The sequence below is a fragment of the Lagenorhynchus albirostris genome, chromosome 5, assembly GCF_949774975.1.
Source record: "Lagenorhynchus albirostris chromosome 5, mLagAlb1.1, whole genome shotgun sequence".
NCBI classification, from domain to species: Eukaryota; Metazoa; Chordata; class Mammalia; order Artiodactyla; family Delphinidae; genus Lagenorhynchus; species Lagenorhynchus albirostris.
Window position 1 is genome coordinate 133,149,900 of NC_083099.1, and position 25,034 is coordinate 133,174,933.

Consider the following 25,034-nt stretch of genomic DNA (forward strand, 5'->3'; position numbering starts at 1 on the left):
GAAAGAAGTTCCTCACCCTGCAGAGCTTATCAGAATGTCACTCACCCCTCACCGCTACCAACTCCTCACACCCACCCGCCCACGACCCCATCTAGCAGACTTCGAAATGCCCACGGCCTTCACCTTGTTTAGCAGTTTGATGTTACTGGACCAAGTGGACTGCACCCTTGGGAGAAAGGAAAACGTCACTTCCTTGAAGTACTTGTTCAGTAAGTCCGGGCACACTTTCAGGATGTTCACCACAAGTTCAGCGACCAGCTCATCGTCTGCTGCAGTTTTCAAACCCAGCAGGAAGTGCAGGAGAGTCAGGTTTCCTCCTCTGCCAGGGAGAGAGAGAAGAGAGAGGGGGGAGCAGGGAGTCTTCACAAAGCACTGAGAGCTCAGGAGGACAGGGGTAGCTCCGCTCAGTAAACACAGCTGTGACACAGTGATGGGCAAATTTCATTTCTGGTGAATTTCCCTCCCAGCAGAAAGTGAGATGTTTTCATGGTCTGTAGGGCTCCCACTCTCCACCAGAGGGCCTGAACTTCACCCCTCTACTTCTGAGTGACTGAAAAAGTCTCTACCTTGTTCTGTTCCCCACCTCTCCTTCCCTCCCTCGAGTTCCAGCTGACTTTTAAAGAAGAGGAAATTTTAGAATTTTCTTTTGTGATTTTACTGACCACTTCCCTCCAACCACACACAAAAATGCACATATGTAAAGATGTATGTGTGCGTTAAGTATAAAAATACAGAGAACGCATTTTTCTTTTAAAAGGATTACGGTTGGGCTTCCCTGGTGGCACAGTGGTTGAGAGTCCGCCTGCCGATGCAGGGGACGCGGGTTCGTGCCCCGGTTCGGGAGGATCCCACGTGCCGCGGAGCGGCTGGGCCCGTGAGCCATGGCCGCTGAGCCTGCGCGTCCGGAGCCTGTGCTCCGCAACGGGAGAGGCCACAGCAGTGAGAGGCCTGCGTACCGCAAAAAAAAAAAAAAAAAAAAAAATTGAATTTAGAGTATAATTTTGATCAGAAAGCTATCCTTTAAAAAGCTTACAATTCTTAATAGGAAAATATCATGAGCAAAACACAGTTTGTGCTTTCAAATGCATGGAATGTTAAATTTGCAAAGAGTGGGACTTCCCTGGGGGTCCAGTGGTAAAGAATCCACCTTACAGTGCAGTGGACATGGGTTCGATCCCTGGTCAGAGAACTTAGATCCCACATGCCATGGGGCAACTAAGCCCATGTGCCACAACTACTGAGCTCGCATGCCTCAACTAGAGAGCTCACGTGCCGCAAACTACAGAGCCCACGTGCCCTGGAGCCTGCGACACAACTAGAGAAGAGAAAACCCAGACGCCGCAACTAGAGAAAAGCCCGCATGCTGCAATGAAAGATCCTGTGTGCCGCAACTAAGACCTGACGCAGCCAAAAATAAATTTAAAAAAAAAAAAGGTTTACCTAGAAACTTAAAAAAAAATTTGCGGAGAGTGCCAAAAATACTAGACACACACACAATTTTAATGAACGATGTAATAAGATGAATAGCACTTAATTCAGCGTTTGCAACACGGGCCAGACACTGCTCGAGGCAGTTACCACACACTGCCTCTCTCCGAGGTGGGCACTAATTGTATTTCCTTTTTACAGATGAGGCAACATTGGCAGAGAGGAGCAGTAACCCGCTGAGGTCTCAGAGGCACTCCAGAAACTGTTCTCTGAACCTCCACAGTAAGGCTCAGCAAGCTCTGGCCCACCACCTGCCTTTGTCAATAAAGCTTTATTGGAACACAGTTACACCCATTCGTTTATTTATAGCATGGCTGCTTGGGTACCACAATGGCACGGCTGAGTGGCCACACTAGGGGCTGTATGGCACGCTAACCCTAAAACACTTACTATCCGGACCTTTAGAGAAAAAGTTTGCCAACCCTTGCCTACACTGTGATGCCTCACTTTCAATGCCTACTATGTGCCAGGCAGGCACACAGGGATTCAAAACAGACTAGTCTCTGTTCTCACCAATTCTTGCCTATTGGGTAATGAACAAGCAAATAAATAAATATGCAAGATGGTGATAAGTCACCATCAGAAGCAAGGGCCGGGCGAAAGGACAGTGACAGTGGAAGGACTGTCTCAGAAGAGGGTGCCAGGGAAGGCCTCTCTGACGTGGCGACATCTGCACAGAGACCTGCGGGAAACGCGGGAGCTTTACGACCACTGGGAAAGGAGGCATTTCAATTTTCTCAAAGCTTTCCATTAACACCCCACAAACAAAACTCCCTTCCTCTCTCCTAAGCACAAACATTTGTCTTTTGCCCGTGGCTGAAAAGATTTTACATAAACCATAGCTTATTTAAACACAACCACTAGTTGATTCAATATGCTCATTAAATGATCATCTATTTTATGGGTCTCCTTAATAGGGAAAAAGAGCCTTTTTAGCATGGTGTTATATTACATTAAGACTCAAAAAGTCTGCTCTTACATTTCAGCAGAAAACAAGCTTACTCTCACTGATGAGAGAAAAGCTACAACATCACCAAAACAAAATTAAAAGAAAAAGGAATGACGGCAAGTTAACTCATAATAATCACAGAATCAAAACAAGTTCAAAGCCACAAGCAGGGAAAAAAATTCCCACCAAATTAATCCCATTATGAGGGATCAGTCATCTTCTGACTGGTTGAAACCGAATCAAACCATCTCTATCCTTATAATAAAATGTCAAGGGGGTAAAACTAAGGGTCATTCATAATGACCAGAAAATATGTCCCATGTTCTTAATTGTCAAATGGGCAAAAAGCAGGTTAATGAACAATATATCTAACAGTAGGTCATTCTGGTTTAAATATTAATAACGTGGATATGTATTATAGGTCTATGACTCTAAAGAGAAAGTCCAAAAGAACATAATCTAAATCATTAGCTGTGGACTTTGTTTCCTTACTGATGAAATGTTATCATAATGGTGAAATATGAAATAAAACGTAAAAACAAAACTGTGAAATCCCAATTCATCAGCAGCTGGCCCCGAGGAGACGAGGGTTGTGTAGCTGTCACGAGTGTGGGCTGGGAACCAGATCTCCTAGGTTCCAGTCTGAGCTCTGCCACTTTCAGGGTGAGCGGCCTGCCCTCTGTGGGCCCATCTTCCTCATCTGCAAAACTGGGGTAGCAATGGTACCCACCTAGGACTGCAGGGAGGCATGAGAGGGCACCCCATCTCTGGGAAGGAGGAGGTAACAGAATTATTCTCAGATCCAGCTGACACACAGTTGCCGGGTGAACACACACAGCACCTTCCTGGGTGAGACACCTCACACCGTGTGTCTGAGTCAACTGCTACCCTGAGACTCTGCCCCGAGGGCACACAATGAACAGGAGCCCTCTGGGTCCTATTCTGAGTTCATCCCTAAAATGAGTCAGATAACGCCTACAATGCTAGTTCTCACCCACTACAGCTCCGTTATTTAACAGATTTCCACTGTAAGTCACGGATGTGATGACCTCTGAGAACTCACACTCGGGATTCACACGGGCATTGCACTTTACCTGCCGAAGGTACCAAGAGACGCGTCATAAAAATTAATCCCATGCTTGAGCGAACAGCAGAGATCCATCAGGAAGTTATGAACAAGCTCCCTCACCATGGTTTTCCCTGCGTCTTCAGCAGAAGTCTACGAGGGTTTCAAAGAAATTCAGTGAAAATCCCAAGTTCATAAGTCTTACGAACAACTACAGGGTAAAAACTGGACAATATCACATGCCTAATGGCAACTTAGAAAACATTTTGTGTAATTCAAAAACAAAAAACCCCACCGAAAAACAGAAACACCAATCAAAATTTAAAAATACTCTTATATGTGGAATCTAAACAAAATAAATAAATAAAACAATAACAATTTTTTAAAAAAGCTCACAGATGCAGAGAGCAGATTAGTGGCTGCCAGAAGTGGGGGTCAAGGGGGTGGGAAAAACGGGTCAACTGCGGTTTTCTGTTTGTTTGTTTTTTACTTTAAATAAATTGAATTTAAAATGTTCTTTTTAAAGTTGAACAAACAGGGAGTTGCTGGAACAACAAGAAACTACAGATAACTTGAGATTTTATGTCATTTGTTACTGTTTCCAAGCACTTCACAATAATCCTTACAGCAGCCCCGTGAGGCTGGCAGGGCAAACATGATGACACCCATCTCACAAATGAGCAAACTGTGGGTGAGACAGCTGAAGTCATCACTGAGTTAGGAAGTACACAGCACATCAGTATTAGGATCCCCAGCACTAAAGATTCTCTGTTTACAGCATATGCTTTAAATAGAACATTTTTTCTAAGCTTTTTCTTGCTTCTGCATTGTGATACTGCGACAGAAGAAATAAATATTTGGTCATCGTCTCCAGTTCCTGGCACAGAGCTCCTAAATCCCTCAGAATCTCCTAGGTGATAGGGGCATCCTTCATTCTAATGACGCAACTCTTAATGGGCCCCAGGAGAGCTTCAGGATGGGGTCTGGATGCCGGAGTGTAACCCGTAATGAGAGCATCACTTAATTCCCTGATTCTGAATGTCCTCACCTATAAAATAGAACCATTAAAAAAAAAAAAAACTCGGGACTTCCCTGGCGCTCCAGTGGTTAGGACTCCGCGCTTTCACTGCCTTGGGCCCGGCTTCCGTCCCGGGTCGGGGAACTAAGATCCCACAAGCCACGTGGCATGGCCAAAAAAAACAAAAAAAAAACTCTTAAGAGGGGCAAGTTTAAACCTGTATTTTTAAACAAGCTTATGAATGACTTAATTTCTCTTGGTCTTTTGAATAAAATTCCACATTTGGGAGTGTTTTTATTAAGCCCCTGAGGCTTCCTGGTTATAGAACGTACAAAACGTGTCCAAAACAAGAGGACATAGGCAAGTCGTGGAGATAAAAGGAAGCAAAACAGTGGGCTCTTGAGAGGTAAAGTATCATAGAGTTAACAGGAAGCCTGAGCCTTCATGACTCTGGCCAAGTCCATGTTCAGAAACACCCTGAGGAAACTCAAAATGAGGAGAATTAAAAAGTTCACTGGCTTTGGGTCCATGTGAGAGCAACTGTTCTAATTTAGCACTTGTTACAAAGTCAACTCCACATGTCAGTAGGTGAGGAAATTGAGGCTCCCTAGGTACTTAGGATCCTGAAGTAGAAGCAACAGGCCTTGAAACTCCAACTGCTGGAAAAGTGTGAAAAGAGTGGATAGGAGAGGAGAGGTAAGTGAGGCGGGAGAGGCAGCAGGGATCAACCCTGTCCGTCTACCGTGCAAGCTGCAGGGAAAATTCAGATGCCACACAGCTAAAGGGAATGATGGTTTTCACATTTAAAAAAGAAGTTTAATATCATGATACCTCAGAGATTAGAAAAAAATCTTATTGTAAAAAAGAAAGTTTTTTTTTAAATCATATTGCATGTGAGTTGGGAATTAACATAACCACAAGCCAAAAGAAACATCAAATGGGGGGACCTTCTTGAAGGCAGGCGTATGTGTAGATTCTTCAGTGTCCTGGCTCTGGGTATCACACACTAACAGTGAGGCCAAGCGAGAGCCAAAGACGACTGTACCTCAACGTTCTCCAGGCTCACGTCGACAATCCCCTTCCAGCTGTACAGAGACGCGATGTGGTTCAGTACTTGCCCGGTAAAGAAACGCACCTTCTGGGTTTTTGTGATATTTTTATTGTGAACTACCTAAAAACAACAAAAAAAATGAATTTCAAGGAAGTTGATTTTTAAAATCGTGTTTATTGGATTTCGTCATTATAAAAATAATGTAGGCCTGTGGCAAAATATTTAGCCAGAAAAAGAAAAAACGTAAAGAGAAAATTTCACCGGTATTGCCACCACCCTAGGATACTCACAGCCCACATTTGGGTACATTTCCCTTCCGCCTCCCTGTTCCCATCAACCACACAAAACATACGTGCGTATGTGTTAGGTTCTTGTTGGGGTGGGGTTTTTTTGGCTTCTTCGAGAATATACTTAATTATAGTTTTGTGCCTGCTTCTACTTAATGCAGCATGAGCTGTCTCCACATCATTAAAAATTCCTTTAGAACATCACTTCGGGGGGCTGAACATCGTTCTATCCTATGAGCGACTATAACTTAATTAACCGTTTCCCAGGTGTGTATAATTAGGTTGCTTCCAAACTCTGGCTGTGATTAGCAGCATCCTTGTACAAAGCCTGCCCTGCATCCCTGACTCTGGACTTGGAATTGCGGCATCAGTTCTCAGCTCCACACAAACCCACCCCCCCAGCTCATATCTCTGAGGGTTTATGTATTTCAAATACGTTCCCCGGGTGATTCTGTGGCAATCCCATCCCTCACTCCAGGTGTACAAACATGTTTAAAACCTCTGACACATACTGCTAGACCTGCTGTCTTCCAGAGGGGTTGCAACACTTCCTCCAGGAAAGTACCTGACTCAAAGCGTCTTTGCTGGCACTGAATATCATTGTTTCGAAAAGTCAATGCCAATTTGGTAGGTGCAAAGACCTGTACCTCATTACTTGCACTGCTTTGAATCAGGGTTTCTCAACCTCAGCACTACTGACATTTTGGGCCAAATAACTGTTGTGAGGGGCTGTCTTGCGCACTGTAGGATGTTGAGCAGTATCCCTGGTCTCTACTCACCAGATGTCCGTTGCATTTCTCCAGTTATGGCAACCAAAAATTGCCAAATGGCCCGTGGAGGGCAGAACCGCGCCCGGTTGAGAAGCACTAAATACTATGCTGATTAGCCATTTTTACGTGGGCTGCCAGTTAACGGCCTTTTGACAACTATTTATGTTGGGAGGATCATTGAGTTTTTCTAACTGATCATTTAAGGGGCTTCTGTATCAAAGACAGTTATCCTTGCAGCAAGTTTAAAAATTTCTGTAAGATGCATGTAAAAGGCAGAACATGCAAGATGACACAAAATAACATTTTGCCAGGTGAGTAAATGAAGAAGAGTTGTATTTACAGCTCAGTTACCCCAGTGGCTTCCTGTGAAATAGCGGGGAGCAGGGAGCAGCTTTTCTCCTGTTGCGATGAAACAGCAGCCTCGCCTGAACTGAAGTGGTGGCTTCAGTGCCTGTACCCTTCAGGACTGGCTCATCACCACCAAGTTTCTGCTTAAGAAACGGCTTCCCATTCAACCTATACAACAACCCATATTACCTACGATGTTATAGCTCTAAAGTCCTGTAAAACACTGGAGCAAACAAATGACAGGAACATTGATCACCAAAAACGTACCTTCGTTTTCAGTGTGGATAACAAAATATTGATGGTAGAGATCCTATCTTCCTTCAAGCCTGAGCTAAAGATGCAAGGAATAAATTCTGAAAGTAAAAGTTTCAAAGCATTAGACTCAAAAATACTTTGAATGAGAACCGATGAGAGAACATTACTGCTTAAAATGTTTGTTTGCTGTACCATTCTTAAAATGGTACAGCAAACAATGACATTTACTTGCCTTTTCTTTTGTTTTTCGTCTTTTTTAATTATACAAGTTCACAGTAGGAAAAACTTTTTGTGACATAGGAAATAAATATCTGAAGGCAAAACAATGACTGAACCATTAAAGTTCAATAGTTCCTTTAGTTCTGTTTTACTTTCCTTTTCTCATTAACTTCGGTAAAGTTAATTTAATACTGACGGTTTCAAAGAGAACGTATGTATGGTACGATTACAGTTTTCCAAAGTTTCTCTCTTCGCTTACACTTGCTCAGAGATGTATTTAATGTAACAGTCATCACTTTACTGATTGGTGGTAGAACTTGCTTTCTCTTCATACTTTTGGGATCACCAAGGACTCAGCCTCCATGGCTTGAAGCTGTATCATTACTAACATACTGGTGAAAAGCAGCAAAGCAATTACAATTTCTCTTCCTCCATACATGCTTAATGGGCACACATAATTTCTACAAAAGCAAATTCATTATTCTTAAAAAAAAAAATCAGAAAAGAGCAGACAGAAATTTAAGATCAACCATAACTCCACTACCCAAAAGTTAACACTGTTGATGTCTGGGTTACCAGTTAACTGTTAACCTTCTGACATATCCATATTCGGTTAAATTTAACTTTTAGTAAAACGGGATCACACTTTACCAGTTTTATAACTGAGTTTACACCCAATCCTATATCCTTAAAAAATCTGACATCTATATATATATTTCTACATCACTGTTAATAGCTGCATTCCTCCTTGTGACCAGTCCTCAATTTGCTCAACCCCTTGCTGGTGGGTAGTTAGGAGGAGTCCAATTTTCAGCTAATAAGAAAAAATGTCCCCTAACAAAACCTCTGCTCACATCCTTAACTATTTCCTTAGTATAAATGACTAGATGCGGAATGGCTGGACCAGCCCAACTGCACTGCAGGAACTTTAACAGAAGTGCATCCCTGCCCCTGTAGCAGCATGGATGGATAACCCCAAATCAGTGTCCTTTATTTAACAAATGGCCAGACGCCGAGAAGACCCAGAAGGATTCTGAAGAAACGCCCAGCCCTGGCTGCAGAGGGCATCCCACACGGGCCCGGCAACGAGCAGGACGTGTCCACTGCACCACGCAAAGGAAGCAAGCCTCCAAGGGGCCGCTGCCCAGACCAGGGTGACAACACCCCGGGAGCAGGACCCGCACCTGCTCGTAAATGGTCTCCGCAGCTCGTTCCGGAGGGGGCTCTGGGCTCCCTCGCTGGGGGAGGTGGGGGAAGGGCTGGCGGCCCCACGCTGTCCCTCCCCCGACAAGTGCCTGAGTCCCAGCCGGGACACCAGCTCCTCATCCCAGACAGGGCTTGATCCCGGGGGATCTTACTGGACAACTGCCCTCTCCGCGCTGCCATTCACAGTCTTGATAAAACACAAGTAGCCCTAATAGATTAAACTACGCCAAGCCTTGCTCTAGAGACACTGGCATCAGAAGGTGGTACTGTTGGAATTCTCTGAAGCTCTACTACTAATATTCTGGTAACACTAGGCATTTTTTAAAAACACAATTACTAAGAAAAGCAGGGTAGCCACGGCTATGAATCCATGTACTTTCTGGAACCATAAAGCCTCCTTTGTCTGCCTGAGTCTCTGAAGTGTGCACGTCTCCTTTGTTAGGCCCGCTCAGCAGCCAGCTAGCGAAACAGGGATATCTCTGTCCGCACTGACCAGCGGTATCAGAACCGCACTGACCAAAGTCTTGCGCCACACACACCCTTTACCCTAGTGTACACGGCAGCTGCAGAGGCTGCAGACTTTTATTAACCTGCAAAATGCTCTGGGGTAGGTTTTTCAAAACAATCACAAGCAGGCTGTGCCCCGAGACAAAGAGACACACCTACCTTTCAACTCCAGCACTTGTGCGATTGTGCTATCGTCGCCTGCGATCAAGAAGGAAAGAGCGAACTGAATGTAGGCCAGCCGGACGTCGTGCACTCCCTGGGGGCAAAGGAGACCTGCATGTCACGTGCATATCCACACACACACACACACACACACACACACACACACACACACACACACACACACACACACACACACACACACACACACACACACACACACCACACCACGGAAGTTTTCTCTGAGGAAGAAAATTCCAGGTTTCATGGATACTACGATTAATGTGTCAAAAGTTCCATTTAATGAGTGATGGCTCCTGGCGTCCAAGTGCGTATCTAATAAAAGGAATGTGTGTGCGGTCTAAGTCTAAGTCTAAGTCTAAAACCACTGGTCATCTCTTTATGTAAACAAAGGGTTTTTTTCTTTGCTCTTTCCCCTCTATTTCTCCTTCTCTTTCAAACTCTCTCTAAATACAGAAGTGTAGGTCTCCCCTTCCCCGACTGTAATATATACACATTTTTAGTTCCTGGATCACTTTGGTATAGAGCAGAAGACTCTCAGCCTGTCTGGATATGACCTACTCTTGTGTAATGAAACAATACATCTATGTTTTTGAAAATCCAGAGATAATGGAAAGGCTAGTGCTGATTCTGATGAGACATCAATGAGGTGACGTCTGGCTTTTATATTATAAATTTATATTATAAATTACAGATGCTGTCTCATTACAAACCCACCATGGCCTTCCCAGGACTGCAATCTGCACTGTCCTGCAGGCATCAGCCACTACCCAGGAGAGCATCCTCAGTGAGGGCCCAAAGGCCATGACCAACAGACAACACCTCAGGGGAAACCACTAGGGCCACCTGATCAGTCTTCCCTCCCAGTAACTTTAAGACAAACCTGTGTCTCACATTCCTTTTTTACACCCAAAGAACCCACAGCATATGATCATGCAGGTCTCGTCAGCTGGACCAGAACTAGCACATACGCTCAGATCCTCCACTGCTTACACCGAAAACTTTTCCCTATTTCAGTTATTCCAAAGGTACTTTAATTTGATGACAAGAAGTAAGTGAACATCACGGAGAATCACTGCCCTGAATGCCTGAAAAAATTAAGGAGTCTCCGCCTTCCAAGAGTCCCATTCCACTTAGTAGTGGCAGCAGAGGTGGGGGCAGTAGTGATGATGATGATAATGATGGTGATGATGGTGATGGTGGTGACGATGGTGATGATAGTGATGATGATGGTGATGATATCAATAACATTCACTGAGCACTTACTATGTGCCAGATACTATGTCAGACGCTACACATCTGTTATCTCATTTACTCCTTATAACGATCTGAGGTACAGATGCCCACAATACCCATTTTACAGATGGGAAAACTGAGGTTTTAAAAACTTCATTTAAGGTTACATAACTACTAAGTGAGTAAGTACTGGAACTGGAATGATACGAAATACCTGTACAAACACACTGCTTCATGCCCAACTTCACATCTGCCTACAGAGAAGTTCCTTCTTCTCGGGGGTCCCATGGCATTTTTGTTCCACTTTTTCTCAAGGTGCAAGGACCGTAGTTGGCACCATTTAGGCCTCTATGTATTTAATTAATTCTGTCTTGTTTTATTGGATATGTTTCTTCTGGAGAAAAGAACGAGCACCCGACCCCTGGTCTGTAACATCCGGGTGGAGGCCTTGCTCGTTCCTCGTACTGATGGAGTTTATCTCCAACCACGCCACAGAACACACGTCAGCAAGACCTTACAAGATCAATGCTGCTTTATTCCAAATACACTAAGAGCCCCAAACTACCCTCCTGCTCTGGGGACCAACCTGTGGGCCTCTTCACAATATGGAGTTTGGGTACAATGATGGCTGCAGTCTTGAAAGTGAGCTGCACTCCTCAGATTGTCAGCCACGCTCTAGTGCTTCACTCACCAACTCGATGTTAATAAAACACCATTTACACTCAAGATGCCATGACTCAGGCTGAGAGGATGCAAAGGTGACTCAGATACTGCCCCTGTCCTCAGGAAGCTTAAAGTAACAACTGCTCCCAAGCCATCCAGACGTCTCACCGTTCAAACAAACGTGTCACCTAATTCAAGCACAGTTAACTTCTTATCCTGGTCTACGTACACCTTACATTTCAAAAGAATTCTGGCAAAATGCTAAAACTTGCCTTATAAAATTAAATTAGGTTTGATCCTTTCCCAGAGAGTAGGAAAGGTTCCACAAGTTTTAAGGTTTTTTTCCTCCACTGAAGTACTGGGAGTCAGGGCCCTGGAATGTGGGCCCCAACCTGTCCTTGCAGGTCTTTCTGTCCTGCGCAAACACAGCAGAGTTGGACCAGATCCTCTCAGGGGGGCCTCCAGCGATGGATTCTGAACTGAAACAGAGGTTAGTTCTCACCTGCTGGCATCCATCTCGTATATCCCAGAGAACCCCAAATGTCAGATTCCTGACATTGTGGAGAACAAAACCCCCGAGACATAGCCCCTGCCCCTCTCCAGCAGCCACCACCAGGCCTCTCCACCTGACCACAGCCCCTCACTGCCCCGGAGCCTCCACCTTCCACCTCCAGCAAACTCCATCAAAGGCAAGAAGGCCACACGCCTACTCTTCATTCCTACCCTGTGAATTCACAGGGTGATTATCCCAGGAAGGAAACATCCTGAACTCTACGGCTTGTTCTGCAAAACACTGTCTAAAATAGACCAAAACATATTTGGTAAAACTGTTCTTGGCACAGGACTTTTAACAATGCTTTCTTTGGATGAAAAAATATTCCTAATCCTCTTTCTTCATGAAGCTTTAATAAGTCCCTCCGAAATGTTAAAAACACTCAAAAAAATTTATCTCCCAGCTTCTTCAATAACTAAATGGCATTAAAAAAAAAAAAAAGAAAAAGGTGGGGAAGAGGCAGAAAACTCAAAGAAATGAAGAGATTTAAGAAGGATATCAACCAACACGATATGCAGCTCTTGTTTGGACCCTGATTGGAACCACGAAGTGTAAAGACGTTTCTGAGATAGTCGGGGGAAGCTGAGGCCAGCCTGGGCGCTAGATGATGTTGAGAAATTATTAATGGTGTTAGGTACAATGATGGCACCGTGGTTTTGTTGTCTAAAATGTTCTTTCTGTTAGAGACACACACTGAAATATTGACGGTGAAATATATGTGGGATGTGCTGTAATAGCCTGCCCCCAAACAACCCAAAAGGTGGGCGGGGTGACAGGGTCCGAAGCTGGATGACAGGTACGTGGGAATTCATTGTGTCCCGTTCTCTATTTTTGAATGTCCCTGATATTTCTCATACTAGAAAAATTTTTTAATGTCTAGAAACCATTTCCTACAATATACAGAGTATCTAAGATACTTGATATAAATGATTAAAGGAAGCAAAAACACTTTCATTTCAACAACAACTCCCGTTTCACAGATCAAGAGAGACGTAGAATAACCTGCGAGGCCCTGAGATGAAGCAGCACATGTGCCGTCCTGCAGCTGGATCCAGGCCGGGAAGCCCAGCTTGGGTTCTCCCACACTGTGTCCTGGCGACTGGCCTGTCCACTGACATGTACTTTACTTAGATGGCTGGGCTGGCTGAGGTCCAGACACGGGTGGGAAAGGGAAGGGATTCTGACAGGTAATTACTGCCAGGCTGATTGCCAGGGAAGACCAAAGAGCCATGATATCTGCCCTAGCGTGCAAACAGCACACACATTCCTTTTATTAGATACGCACTTGGACGCCAGGAGCCATCACTCATTAAATGGAACTTTTGACACATTAATCGTAGTATCCATGAAACCTGGAATTTTCTTCCTCAGAGAAAACCTTATTCATAACCGAGGAAAACCCTCAGCACTGTTGTTACCATGATTAACCTTCAGTCTACCATCTGGCAACGCAGAAACTCTTAACCCCCGGGAAGCGCGGGAGAACAAGGTGACGCCTGGCCGCAGGTCACTTATTCTAACGTGGCTCCTCCGCCTGGGCAGACCGGGGTGGGCCCCTGTGGCCTGGTCCTGGTGCTCAGGAAGGGGGCGTGCAGCACGCAGCCCGGGCGGCTGTGGCACTGCCACCGGGGCACCAGCGGGGAGAGTGGACGCACAGACGGAAGAGGCGCTTCGGCAGCCTTCGGCTGGCACGCGTCGGGCGGACGGCCTTGCACCAGCCTGCGAGCCCTGAAACGCGTACTTTTCCCTCAAGAACCTTTCCAAACCCCAGTGCAACTTCTGGAGCCGCCAGGGAACTTCTTTGTAACAGCTCTCCTGAGAACCAAGCGTTCTCTCCGGCACAAGCCAGCCCCTTCTCATGATAAGACTTATAACTGGGAGACGCAAGAAACATAGTAAAAAGCCATAAACGTCGTCTTTGATGAGGTCACTGCCTTGGCCTCCCAAGGCTTTCCTACAAAGTGGACGGAACCCGCATGGGAGGACCAGGCCACCACCAGGGCCTCACCACGAGGCGCATGGAGACCGTTTCCACTGCTCTGTGAAGACGCTCACAAGCTACATCACCCTCACAGGCCAGGAAGGCACTGCGATGCTGAGCCCCCAGAGAAGCTGGTGTCGGACGTCCCTGTCACGCGGGCTCTGCAGGCGACCGGACCCTCACCGCCAGCCGGGAGGGAGGCCTCCCGCCCCATCTACGCGAGGACCAAGGCCAGAGAGAGGAGGACACGTGAAACACTTTGGCCCCCTCAAAGGGAAAGGACGCTCGGCACTCCTCACCTTTGAATCCCTCTTGGTCACCAGCGTGTACAAGGTCTTTTTATTCAAATCGAAATGGCTGCAGACGTCCCTGGCAGCCTCTGGACCCTGGGTCACCATGGCGGCCATCAGGTTCAGGCAGGCTCGAGCCATCCTGTTCAGAGACAAGAAGGAAAGCAGGAGTGTCAGGACAGCAGAAACACAAAGCCACCCCCTGAGAAGCAGCTGCACACTTGGCTGTGTGGTCTGCTACCCCCAAACCAGAAAACGGAAGGAAGGAGACATGCAGACACACTCTTTCTTTAAAAAAAACCCTCAGGAAATCTTCAAAGAAAGCTAAAAATCTGAGTTTGAGTAGGATCTAAGAACACAAAAGGCAAGGTCAGAAGAAGATGGCCGCGTCTGTGTCCAGTCAACGGTCATGTATCTGGACCCACATCACCCCTGCCTTTGCAGGGCACGGCGAACACTTCCGCACAGTGGGCATCCCCAAATGCGAGCTCCTGGCTGCCTTCCCATCCTGCAGTTACCCCAAATTCACGGTTACTGAGCACCTACTACATACTAGGCACCGTTTAGGTGCTGGGAGGATGGCGTTTTACAGGACGGTCAAGGCCTCCACCTGCAGGTACCCAGAATTCTAGGGGAGGGAGACAGCGAGTCGAGACGTCGATTATGGCACACGTATAGCTGTGGATGCGGCGGCCAGAGAGGGCCTCCCTGAGACGACACCTCTGCAAAGCCCTGAAGGCGGAGAGGGAGGGTGCCCGTGAGGACCTCGGGGAAGAGCTGTCGGGACAAAAGAACAGGCAGCTTGAAGGAGGTCTGAAGTGTTCCCAAGACAGCAGGGAGAGCAGCAGGGCAGGAGGAGAGGGCCCGGTCAACAGAAGGAGGGGCAGAGCCACAGTCTTGATGGCCCCGGAAGCTGCTCCGCTCTGTTTGTGAGTGGAGGAAAGGTCAAGGGCACTTGTGGGGCACGGAAGGCAGACCAAGCCCAGGGCTAGTCCTGCCACGGAAAGGCAGGCAGCTCACCTGTAACCCGAGGCGTACAGGGACTCACAGATGAGCTTCATGTGGTTATTCATTAGCTTTTTCACGATGTTGGTTCCCACCACGTGAAAATGGGAAAGGTCACTGGCTGTCCGCAATAATATGGCCTCGAAAACTTGAAATATTAAAAGCATCTGCAAAGACAGAACCGAAATGCTTACGAACCATCTCCTTTCTTTTCCTCTTCTACATATGTTTTCCTCTAGTCTTAGCCACAGCCACCTGCAGGTTTAAAACCTTCAACTTGCAGGATGACGCCTACCCAGATCCCAAGGCAAACACAGGGATCTGCCAGGCCCCAGGCTCTGGAATCAGTCTTGTTCCAATAGTCTAGCTAAATAGAGAGAGGCTTGCTTACAATTAAACCAAATGAAATTAAAAGAGAAATTTCTGCTACTGATTCAGCCTCACTGCTTTGGGGGTATTCAGGTCTACAGCCGTACAGCAATAATCCCGAGATTTCAACAGGTTCATAAATATCCCAAGTTTTGAACCTCTTTGGAACCAGAAAACAACAGCTCAATATATGTCTGTACCTGTGACACACAGTCTTTACCTATTTCCCTTTTGTTAAAGCAAACCACGGTGAGACTAAGTGGATCTAGATTAAGAATCTATGATCTTTCCTTCTGGTATTATTCACCACTAACAAGTTACTATTTTCCACTAAAATGCTTTCAAAGGTTATAATGCAAAAATGAATGTATCCCTACAGCACAGGCACAGAGCATCATTATCTGTAGAAAGCTGGTAATGTCTTGGAAATTTATATCACATTTCTCTTCATCAAGCTTAACACAACAGTAGCATTAACTTTTTCTTCTCTCCATCAGGCCAGGTCAGAAATAGCATACTTCACTTTCAGGGTGCTTCTCCCCACTCAGGAGCTGGAAAATCTCTGCACACTCAACAGAAATCTTTATGTACCCCTCCACGACATCATACACATCTTCTCGTGGCAGCTTCTTGGCCGTGGAAACAAAGGCTTCCAAGGCTGAAATGAGAGTTAGGATCAAATGTGAACGAGGACAGTCTAGAAACAATCTCAGCCGCTACTGCAACAGGGAGATTTCAGCAGGAACATCCAGGTGACTGGAAGTGCCACTTACTGAGATGGAGAACAGAGGAGCAGGGGGGAGACGGGGACATCAAGAGCTAGGACACGGTCTTTCCTCCATCACCACTAAGTCATAGGCAACATCTTTCAAGGGCACTGGTTTAGAGCAGAACGCTTCCTGATGCAGGCATCCTCCCCGATGTTGATACTCATCCACTCCTGAGCACCCTCTGGGCCTTTATCAATCTAACCCTGCTCTCCCCTCCTACCCATCCCTCCCCCACCACCATGAAGGGACTATATAATGGATAGAGAAAATGTGGGATATCTATACCTATATACAGAAATATATACAATGGAATATTATGCAGCCTTTAAAAAAGAAGGAAACTCTGCCTTTTGAGACAACATGTATGGACCCTGAGGGCATTAAGTGAAATAAGTCAGACAGGGAAAGACAAACACTGTATGTTCTCACTTACATGTGGAATCTAAAAAAGCCAAACTCATAGAAATAGAGAGTAGAATGGAGGTTGCCAGGGACTGGGGGATGGGTAAAATGAGGAGATGTTGGTCAAAGGGTATAAACTTATAGCTATAAGTCGCATAAGTTCCAACGAATCTAATGTACAGCATTGTGACTATAGTTAACAACACTGTATCATATACTTCAAAGTTATTAACAGAGTAGATCTTAAATGCTATCACCACAAAAAAAGTGGTAATTATATGAGGGGATGGAAGTGTTGACTAACCTTATTTGGGTAATGATTTCACGCTATGCATGTGTACCAACTCACCACATTGTACACCTGAAACTTACATATGCTATATGTTAATAATATCTCAATAAAGCTGGAAAAAACAAAACAAAACACAACAGAAAGAAAACCTTCCCTAACACCTGGATGAAAACAAAACCCTCTAACATTGATCAAATCCACTTCTCTGATGGTCCAGTGAGGTGATCCTACCACAGAAAGTTACGAGAACATATCAAAAGGGAGGGAGAATCCGAGACCAGATTCAAACACAAATCCAACAAAGCCTCACACAAGGGATTCACACTTTCACCCACTGCCTTCAGCCCTGCCACACCTCCCAACTCCTTCATCTGCACCCAGCACCTGTCAACTCTGGTTTCCTTCTGAAACCAGTTCAAATGCAGTGCCCAAAAGTACAGAGCTCTGGGCAAAACCACGAACGTGTCTAAGGTTACAATCCTTCAAATAATTAAACATGCTCTTTCTTCCACCAGAAAGTCTCCTATCCCTGTCCTTTAGAGGACTTGTGCTGGAACAGTCTGTACATGATTTTACGGATTGACATCTGCCTTTCCACTTGATCGTTCATAAGCTTCACGGTGGCAGGGCCCACGTGATTCTTACTCACCATTTTATCTCTACCCTACCAAATAACAACCCCTTGTAAATAATGAACAAATGAATGTATGAAATGTATAATTCTGTGCTACAGCAGGTATCATCTTCCTAGGACTGGCTAGCAGTTGCAGGTATCAAACGTTTAAAAACAAAATCTGTGGGGCTTCCGTGGTGGTGCAGTGGTTGAAGAGTCCACCTGCCGATGCAGGGGACACGGGTTCGTGCCCCGGTCCGGGAAGATCCCATATGCCGCGGAGCGGCTGGGCCCGTGAGCCATGGCCGCTGAGCCTGTGCGTCCGGAGCCTGTGCTCCGCAACGGGAGAGGCCACAACAGCGAGAGGTCCGTGTACCGCAAAAAAAAAAAATAAAAATCTGTGGACGACAAACTGGAAACTGAGGGTATTCTGGCCATTAACTTAATAATTTTTCAGTTGAGAGAAACACTGTCACTGTTTCATTTTGACACAGTGCCAGTGTTCCACATACTAGCATATTCAATTGTGTTTTGTCCTTGTAAATTAAATACTTTCTAACGGATTACAAGGAGTTGTGATGGGTGGTCACACTTTTCAAAAAATGAAATTATAGAGTCTGCTTTATATCAGTCACTAGTCTAATCCGGGTCAACTGACAAGTCCTGTGGTGGCTTCATGTGATAGCTTATTACCTGTTATCGGGTCAGTGTGAGCGTTGGAGAATCAGAGCTACGGAAAACAGAGCTGACAGCCATGGTAGTAGCAAACCTGCTCACTGAACAGCCCCGAGATGACTCACCGGCAGGACTCCACAAATAATCTGCTGTGTGAATGAGTAGTACAGTTATTCACTTTCCTAGCAGTTGCAGTAAAGAATTTTAGAGCTTGCTGAGGGATGCTGTCCAGGAAAGGGAAGCATACAGTCGCAGGGAACTGTCACAATCAAACAAGTCGGCGCCCTGGACTCGAAAGCACCCGGGTCTCGGTTTCCCGACTGCAAATCGGGAGACTGGTCTCTGCAGAAAGGAGCGGCTGTGTCTGCACACGGAGGCCCCACCCAGACCGAAGCCGGGAGGCAGCCTCGCACGCTCGCACTCTCTTCCCCGAGCCCCACACTCACCCGGCCCAGCGCCCTGCGGGTCCCTCAGCTGAGCCTTGAAGCGCACGCCCGTGAGCTCTTCGGTGCGGGCCCGCTTGGCTGCGCCCGCTGGGGGAGCCGCGCCGTCCTGGCCGCCCGGGGCCTTCCTCTTGGGGCGCCCCATGGCCGAGAAGGCGGGGGCGCACCGGGATCCACACACCCGGGGTCCTGACAACAGGACACACGCTGACAACCAACGCGTGTCTCGGGCCAACACGTGGGCTGAAAGGGGCGGGGCTGGCGGAAGAGGCAGGACCTCCGGAGGGAGGTCGGCGGAAGGGGCGGGACCTCTGAGAAGGGCTGTCCGACGGGAAGCAGGTAGTGAAGGGGCGGGAACCCGGCGTCCTGGGTTCCTCCTTGGTGCTAATGATCCAGCTGGCTTGCTGGCTGCCCGGGGCAAGCCGACACTCCACGACACCCCCGCTCGGCCGCGGCGGGGAGAGGCCCATCGGCGGCCTTCTCGAGCGTTCTTGGAAGGAAGAACCCCCAGGTCCTTCACTCCCGGAGGGTCCGAGCCCAGACGCGTGGTAGCAGCAGAGTCAGATCAGTTCTTGACCTGAGGGCGTTCTGATGAGGCCTCTTGAACCTGATTGACATGCAGCGGGATTCGATGCTTTGCCTATTCGAGGCCCTGCGGGTTGGCCGGGAGGGTGGATGCCCCTGGCTAAATGCCAGGCGGGCTTCTGCGGGGAGGTCCTTGGTCAGACACCCGGTCCGAAGTCGTGTGGATTCCCCTAACCCTGACCCCTAGCGTATCTCACATCTCGGACCAAGACCAGCTCGTTTGGTGGGATGTCGCCCCAGACTGACCTCCACTTCCCCCAAACTAATGGGAGGACGGGCACCCTTCCGGCCGTGCAGGGTGGGAGGAAAGGATCAAATGAAGTAACGTCTGTGAAAACCCTTCGTGGACAGCACGGCAGCCTCGACATCTAAGCCACCATCATTAAAATGGAGACAGCAAAGCCAGCTGTCCTGAGCAGAGAAAATGATGCAATGCATGAAAAACTGCTCTGATGGGAAAAAAAGTACTGTGTGTTTTTGTAAGATGTTATTAATTGGCTTGAGAGTCACATTAAATGTTCTGAAATAAAATGGAGGCATAAATAAATAAGTAAAAACAGGCTGGTGCATTTTTTAATACAACTTCATCAATACTTGTTTATGTGTTCAAATAAATCATGATCCATTAGATGAGTAATTTGGTGATTGCAGGAATTGTCTGTCAGCTTGTCCTTTAGTTTCAGGAAGTACCCTCCTGTGTTCTGTAAGCAGATCTGTAGTGAGCATCTGAGAACGTGGTTTTTTTGTGGCCTGTTGGAGTTTCAGAGTCTCTTATAGAAAAAGTCTGTGGGGTTGACCCTGAGTCCCTCACCTGACAAGACTATTGTGCCTGTGGAAATGTCTACCTTGTGGGCAGGTCAGAAGGAGTGGCCTGAAAATATCTGAGCTCTTGCAGTGGTACTAAGAGAAAGGGATATGCCCAGAATTCAGGCTGTAAAGGGCAATACTCTTGTTAGCAAAGACAGACTTAATTCTGACTAATTGTCCACATGGGTTCTCTTCTGTGGTTAATTGCCAACCACCAAGTTTGTTTTCAACCAGGGTGGACCTGACCAAAGAGACAGCAGGGAGAGGTAGGAAACACTCAAAAACTATTCAGTTTCTGCCTGTGTGGCCTTGGGCAAACAAAGACAGAGAGAGTGGGAGAACTTGGCGGTACTACCCAGCTGATAAGTAGTGGACCACTCACCCCATGTGTCCTAACCCCAATTTAAAAACCAAGAAACAGGGGACTTCCCCGGTGGCAAAGTGGTTAAGAATCTGCCTGCCAATGCAGGGGACACAGGTTTGAGCCCGGGAAGATCCCACATGGCGTGGAGCAACTAAGCCTGTGCACCACAACTACTGAACCCGTGCACCTAGAGCCCATGCTCCACCAGAGAAGCCACCACAATGAGAAGCCTGTGCACTACAATGAAGAGTGGCCCCCGCTTGCCGCAACTAGAGAAAGCCCACGTGCAGCAACGAAGACCCAACGCAGTCAAAAAAAAATAAGTGTCTATATAAATGAATACAGAGACCTGGGTCTTGAGCTTGGTTAATGTCAATCTGTCCTAAAAGGCAAGTTGACTAAGTATGCTGTCAAAAAGCCTCAGGATGCAGGTCTTCAAATCTACAAGCTTATGAACTGGTCCTTGGACTGTGGTGAATTAGCCAAGGGAAGAGTCCAGCCTCTAATAGACAACCAGTTCATCTCCACTGGCCATATTTCTCATTCACATCTGTTAAGTGAGTGTGTTTATTTATTCCCATTTCAATCTTACAAGGTTAAGTTCAAGTTCTGGAAATGGATAAAAGGAGAAGCTCAATCAAAGACTGTACCAAGTTCACATTAAAGCATGTTTATCACAGACTCTCAGGATGTGAGAATGATATATTGCTGTACACAAGCTGAGAGTTTACCCTGCATTATTTCATCTGGTTAAACGCTTGTTAATGCAATCACATTATAGAGAGTAGAGGTATGGAATTCCTTTCTCTATTCTGATACAAGTTTTAGTCTCTTTAGTGACGAATGTTTTAATATGACACTTACCTGCGATCAAAACTGTTCCATTATCTGCTTGTTTAGCAGTGGGAAGAATGAAGCATTCTTTCAAAAACAGTCACTATGAACTCCAGTGAAAGATAGTGTCCATAGGCTAGAAGAGATAAGTAAACCTACAGCAATATTTGCTATGTGCATTGCATTATACAACCAGCCATAATAGATTCCAAAAAGTATTACATGGTAGACTTACCCTCAAGAGATTTACAGTATCACTGGGATGATAAGTATCATTGTGATAACCTGATAAGTTCAATCACAGTAAAGAATTTAACCAAGAACCGAAGATGATATGAGATGCTACAAGGCCATGTAAAAATTATCAAATGAATTATTTGAGCAATAGATACATCACATTAGTATGATCCAGGCTAGGTGGTTGTGAGTTTCTTACCGAAATGAGAGTAAAGCAGTGAAGAAAACGGAAGCATTATATTTGTCTTTTTTTTCTCCTCTGAGACAAAGTTGAAGAAAAGCAGAAAATGTTCCCCTCTTGTCCAATATGGAACTAGCCAAAGTGTGAGGCCAGTCGATAAAAATCATGACATAGATGATGCTTGTCTTCTTAAATTTCCCCAAGTCCACTCTCTGCTCACCTCCCCACACATGCACACACAGCACCTTCTTGCTGCCCCCATCTTCCCAAAGCCCCAGTTGTTGCAGCTTTCCCAGAACTTATATCCCAGGACAATGCTTCCTCCAGAATTATTCATTTTTCTGCCTCCCTTCCTATGCTAAGTCCCCCTTCTTCCCCACACTTTCTCCTTAACCTGTTTCCTTACGAAAGCTGTTTTTAGCTAGCTATCAGAAGATAGAGAAATTTGGTGAATTTACCATAAGGTGTTGGAGAATAATATCAACTTGCAGCCAACCCATGAATATTTTTACACTTTAAAAGAGGGCATTTGGAGATCACAACTCCCCCAGTGAATTTCTAGTAGTTGCATTTTAGTCACTGTGACATTGAATGGGGTCTGGAGCTGGGGTACGAACAGGCAGGTCATGGGCCAGGAGGCAAAGAGCTTCTGAACATTCTGCGTGAATCTGCCTGTGAATTCCAGCCATTATCCCATATTTTATAGTTGGGGGGGTATGCCCCCGTGTTTAAAAATATACTTTCAAATCCATTCAGGAAGTATGCACTCATCCTACTAGGACAATTCCCATGAGAGTCATAGCCACAATAAATACGTATTGTGTTGATGACCAGGGTTTCAGATCAGACTGCTCAAAAATACTAGGTTGGGCTTCCCTGGTGGCGCAGTGCTTGAGAGTCCGCCTGCCGATACAGGGGACACGGGTTCGTGCCCCGGTCCGGGAAGATCCCACATGCCGCTGAGCGACTGGGCCCGTGAACCATGGCCGCTGAGCCTGCACGTCCGGAGCCTGTGCTCCACAACGGGAGAGGCCACAACAGTGAGAGGCCCGCGTACCGCAAAAAAAACTAGGTTATTGAGTTGACGGCCCTAATCTTTGAACAGTGAAATGTAGCAAAATCCATACCCAATTAAGAGATTAAAATATCAATGATAAATTTCAAAGCTATTGTGAAAACTGGTCTAACATCTTAGTCATTGGACAGAAATATGAGAAAATATAGAAAATTTAAATAACAATGTATTCAAACTAATACCTGGTATGAGAATTTTATACACACAAACAGAATACATGTTCTTCTTAAATAACAGGGAACAGTCATAAAAATCGACTACCTCCTAGGCCACAAAGGAGGCCCTAATAATTTTCAAAAAAAAAAAATCAACATCATACAGACCATGTTCTCTGACCATCAGGCAATAAAATTTGACTTGATAATAAGAGGATAGGTTTTTAAAAATCCCATAAGGGGCTTCCCTGGTGGCACAGTGGTTAAGAATCCACCTGCCAATGCGGGGGACACAGTTTCAAGCCCTGGTCTGGGAAGATCTCACATGCTGCAGAGCAACGAAGCCCATGCACCGCAACTACTGAGCCTGCACTCTAGAGCCCACGAGCCACAACTACTGAACCCACGTGCCACAACTACTGAAGCCCTTGCACCTAGAGCCTGTGCTCCACATCAAGAGAAGCCACCGCAACGAGACGCTCGCGCACCGCAACGAAGAGTAACCCCCGGGCTCGCCACAACTAGAGGAAGCCTGTGTGCAGCAGTGAAAACCCAACACAGCCAAAAAAAAAAAAAAAAAAGTCATGTAATTAAAAAAAAAATCCTATAAGCCTGGGAGAGGGAAAACAAAAACAAAACTTCTAAGTAATCCTTGGGAAGCATAAGGGAAATTATGAAAGACTTGGAATGCAATAAAACGAACACTTTACATTGCTTAGTCTGTGGGACACAGGTCTTAGAGGAAAATTTATAGCTTTAAGTACATTTATCAGAAAGCAAGAAAGGTTGAAAACAAATGAACTGAAAATACATATTCAAATCAAGAAATTGGAAAAGGTACAATAGAATCAACCCAAAGAAGTAAGAAGAAAAAAGTAGCAAAGATAAGGAGAGAAACCAGTTATAAAGAAATTGAGCAAAACAATAAAGAATATTCACAAACCAAAAGCTGATTGTTTTTTAGATTAAGTAAACAAACCTGTGGCAAGATAAATGAGGAAGGAAAAAGAAAAACTGCAGAACAAGACACAGGAGTAAAGGGGGAAAACAGGATACAAACATAGGTTTTTAATAGTAAATATTTAAATGTATTTAGAAACAACTATTCACAAAAACTTTCAAAACTCCAAGAAGTTAACAAATTACCCTTCTGGAAAAGGATAAGAATCCCAAAACTGACACAAAAAAACACTAGAAAATTTGGATAGACCAATAATTGTTAAATAAAATGATATGATAACCAAACCTTTCCCAAGGTACAGGTGATTTTCGGGTAAGTTCTTGCAATCTTTTAAGAAACAGATAATCCCTACCTTATTCAGTTTCCTTCATAAAACAAAAAAGAAGGAAAGATTCCCAACATCTTTTATGAGGCTAATATAACCTTAAATAGAAAATTAACCATAGATAATACAAAGTAAGAAAATGATGGGCTTATTTCACTTATGGACATAGATGTGTGTAAAGAAAATGTTAACTAACCTAATCCAACACTGCACTTAAAAAAAAAAGACACAAAATACAAGGATGGTTTGATGTCACATCTATGCAATGCACCACATTAACGGATTAAAGGAGAAAAATAAATTATCTCAATAGATGGAAAAATGCATTTGAAAAAATACCTAGTCATGATTTTTTAAATTCATATAAAACTAGGAATAGAAGGAACTTCTTTAACTTAATAAAGATTATATGTACCTAAAACCTACAGTCACCATTTTACATAATGGAAAGATTTTAGATGCATTTGAATTATGACTGGGAACAATAGGAAAGACACAGATGAATTCACACTCTGCTGCTCTCTATTACTAGAGGTCCTGGTTAATGAAATAAGGTAAGACAAAGAAACAAGATATGGAAGAATTAGAACAGACAAAACTGTCATCTACTTATAAAATTCAACAGAAATACAAACTAAATAAAAGTTTAGCCAGGTTGTCAGATATAGGATCAAGTTACCAAAATTGGTATCATTACCTCTACACTAGCAATAACTAATTTAAAAATGAAGCAGAAAACAAGACAACATCACAAAGGGAAAAAAATCTGTAAATTATTTCAGGATTCAACTAAAATGACTGCACAACATCTTTAAGGAGAAAATTGTAAAAGAAGATCTGACTAAACAGGCAATAAAATGTTCATGGAAGAATG

The 25,034-nt window shown here is 45.2% G+C and overlaps 1 protein-coding gene across 4 annotated transcripts in view; it reads right to left on the reverse strand.

Moving 5' to 3' along the window:
• Positions 1-18,860, reverse strand: part of URB1 (URB1 ribosome biogenesis homolog) — a 64,704-nt gene extending 45,844 nt beyond the window's left edge. For all 4 annotated transcript variants that reach the window (XM_060150834.1, XM_060150833.1, XM_060150832.1 and 1 more), the window contains exons 1-9: positions 18,640-18,860; positions 15,960-16,099; positions 15,088-15,239; positions 14,077-14,209; positions 9,324-9,420; positions 7,245-7,330; positions 5,567-5,692; positions 3,532-3,656; positions 124-319 (exon numbers count right to left, since the gene is read on the reverse strand). In XM_060150834.1, the coding sequence (XP_060006817.1) occupies positions 124-319; positions 3,532-3,656; positions 5,567-5,692; positions 7,245-7,330; positions 9,324-9,420; positions 14,077-14,209; positions 15,088-15,239; positions 15,960-16,099; positions 18,640-18,781 (1,197 nt within the window). In that variant the 5' untranslated portion in view covers positions 18,782-18,860. The remainder of the gene's footprint in view (positions 1-123; positions 320-3,531; positions 3,657-5,566; positions 5,693-7,244; positions 7,331-9,323; positions 9,421-14,076; positions 14,210-15,087; positions 15,240-15,959; positions 16,100-18,639) is intronic.
• Between the last annotated feature and the right edge of the window lie 6,174 nt (positions 18,861-25,034).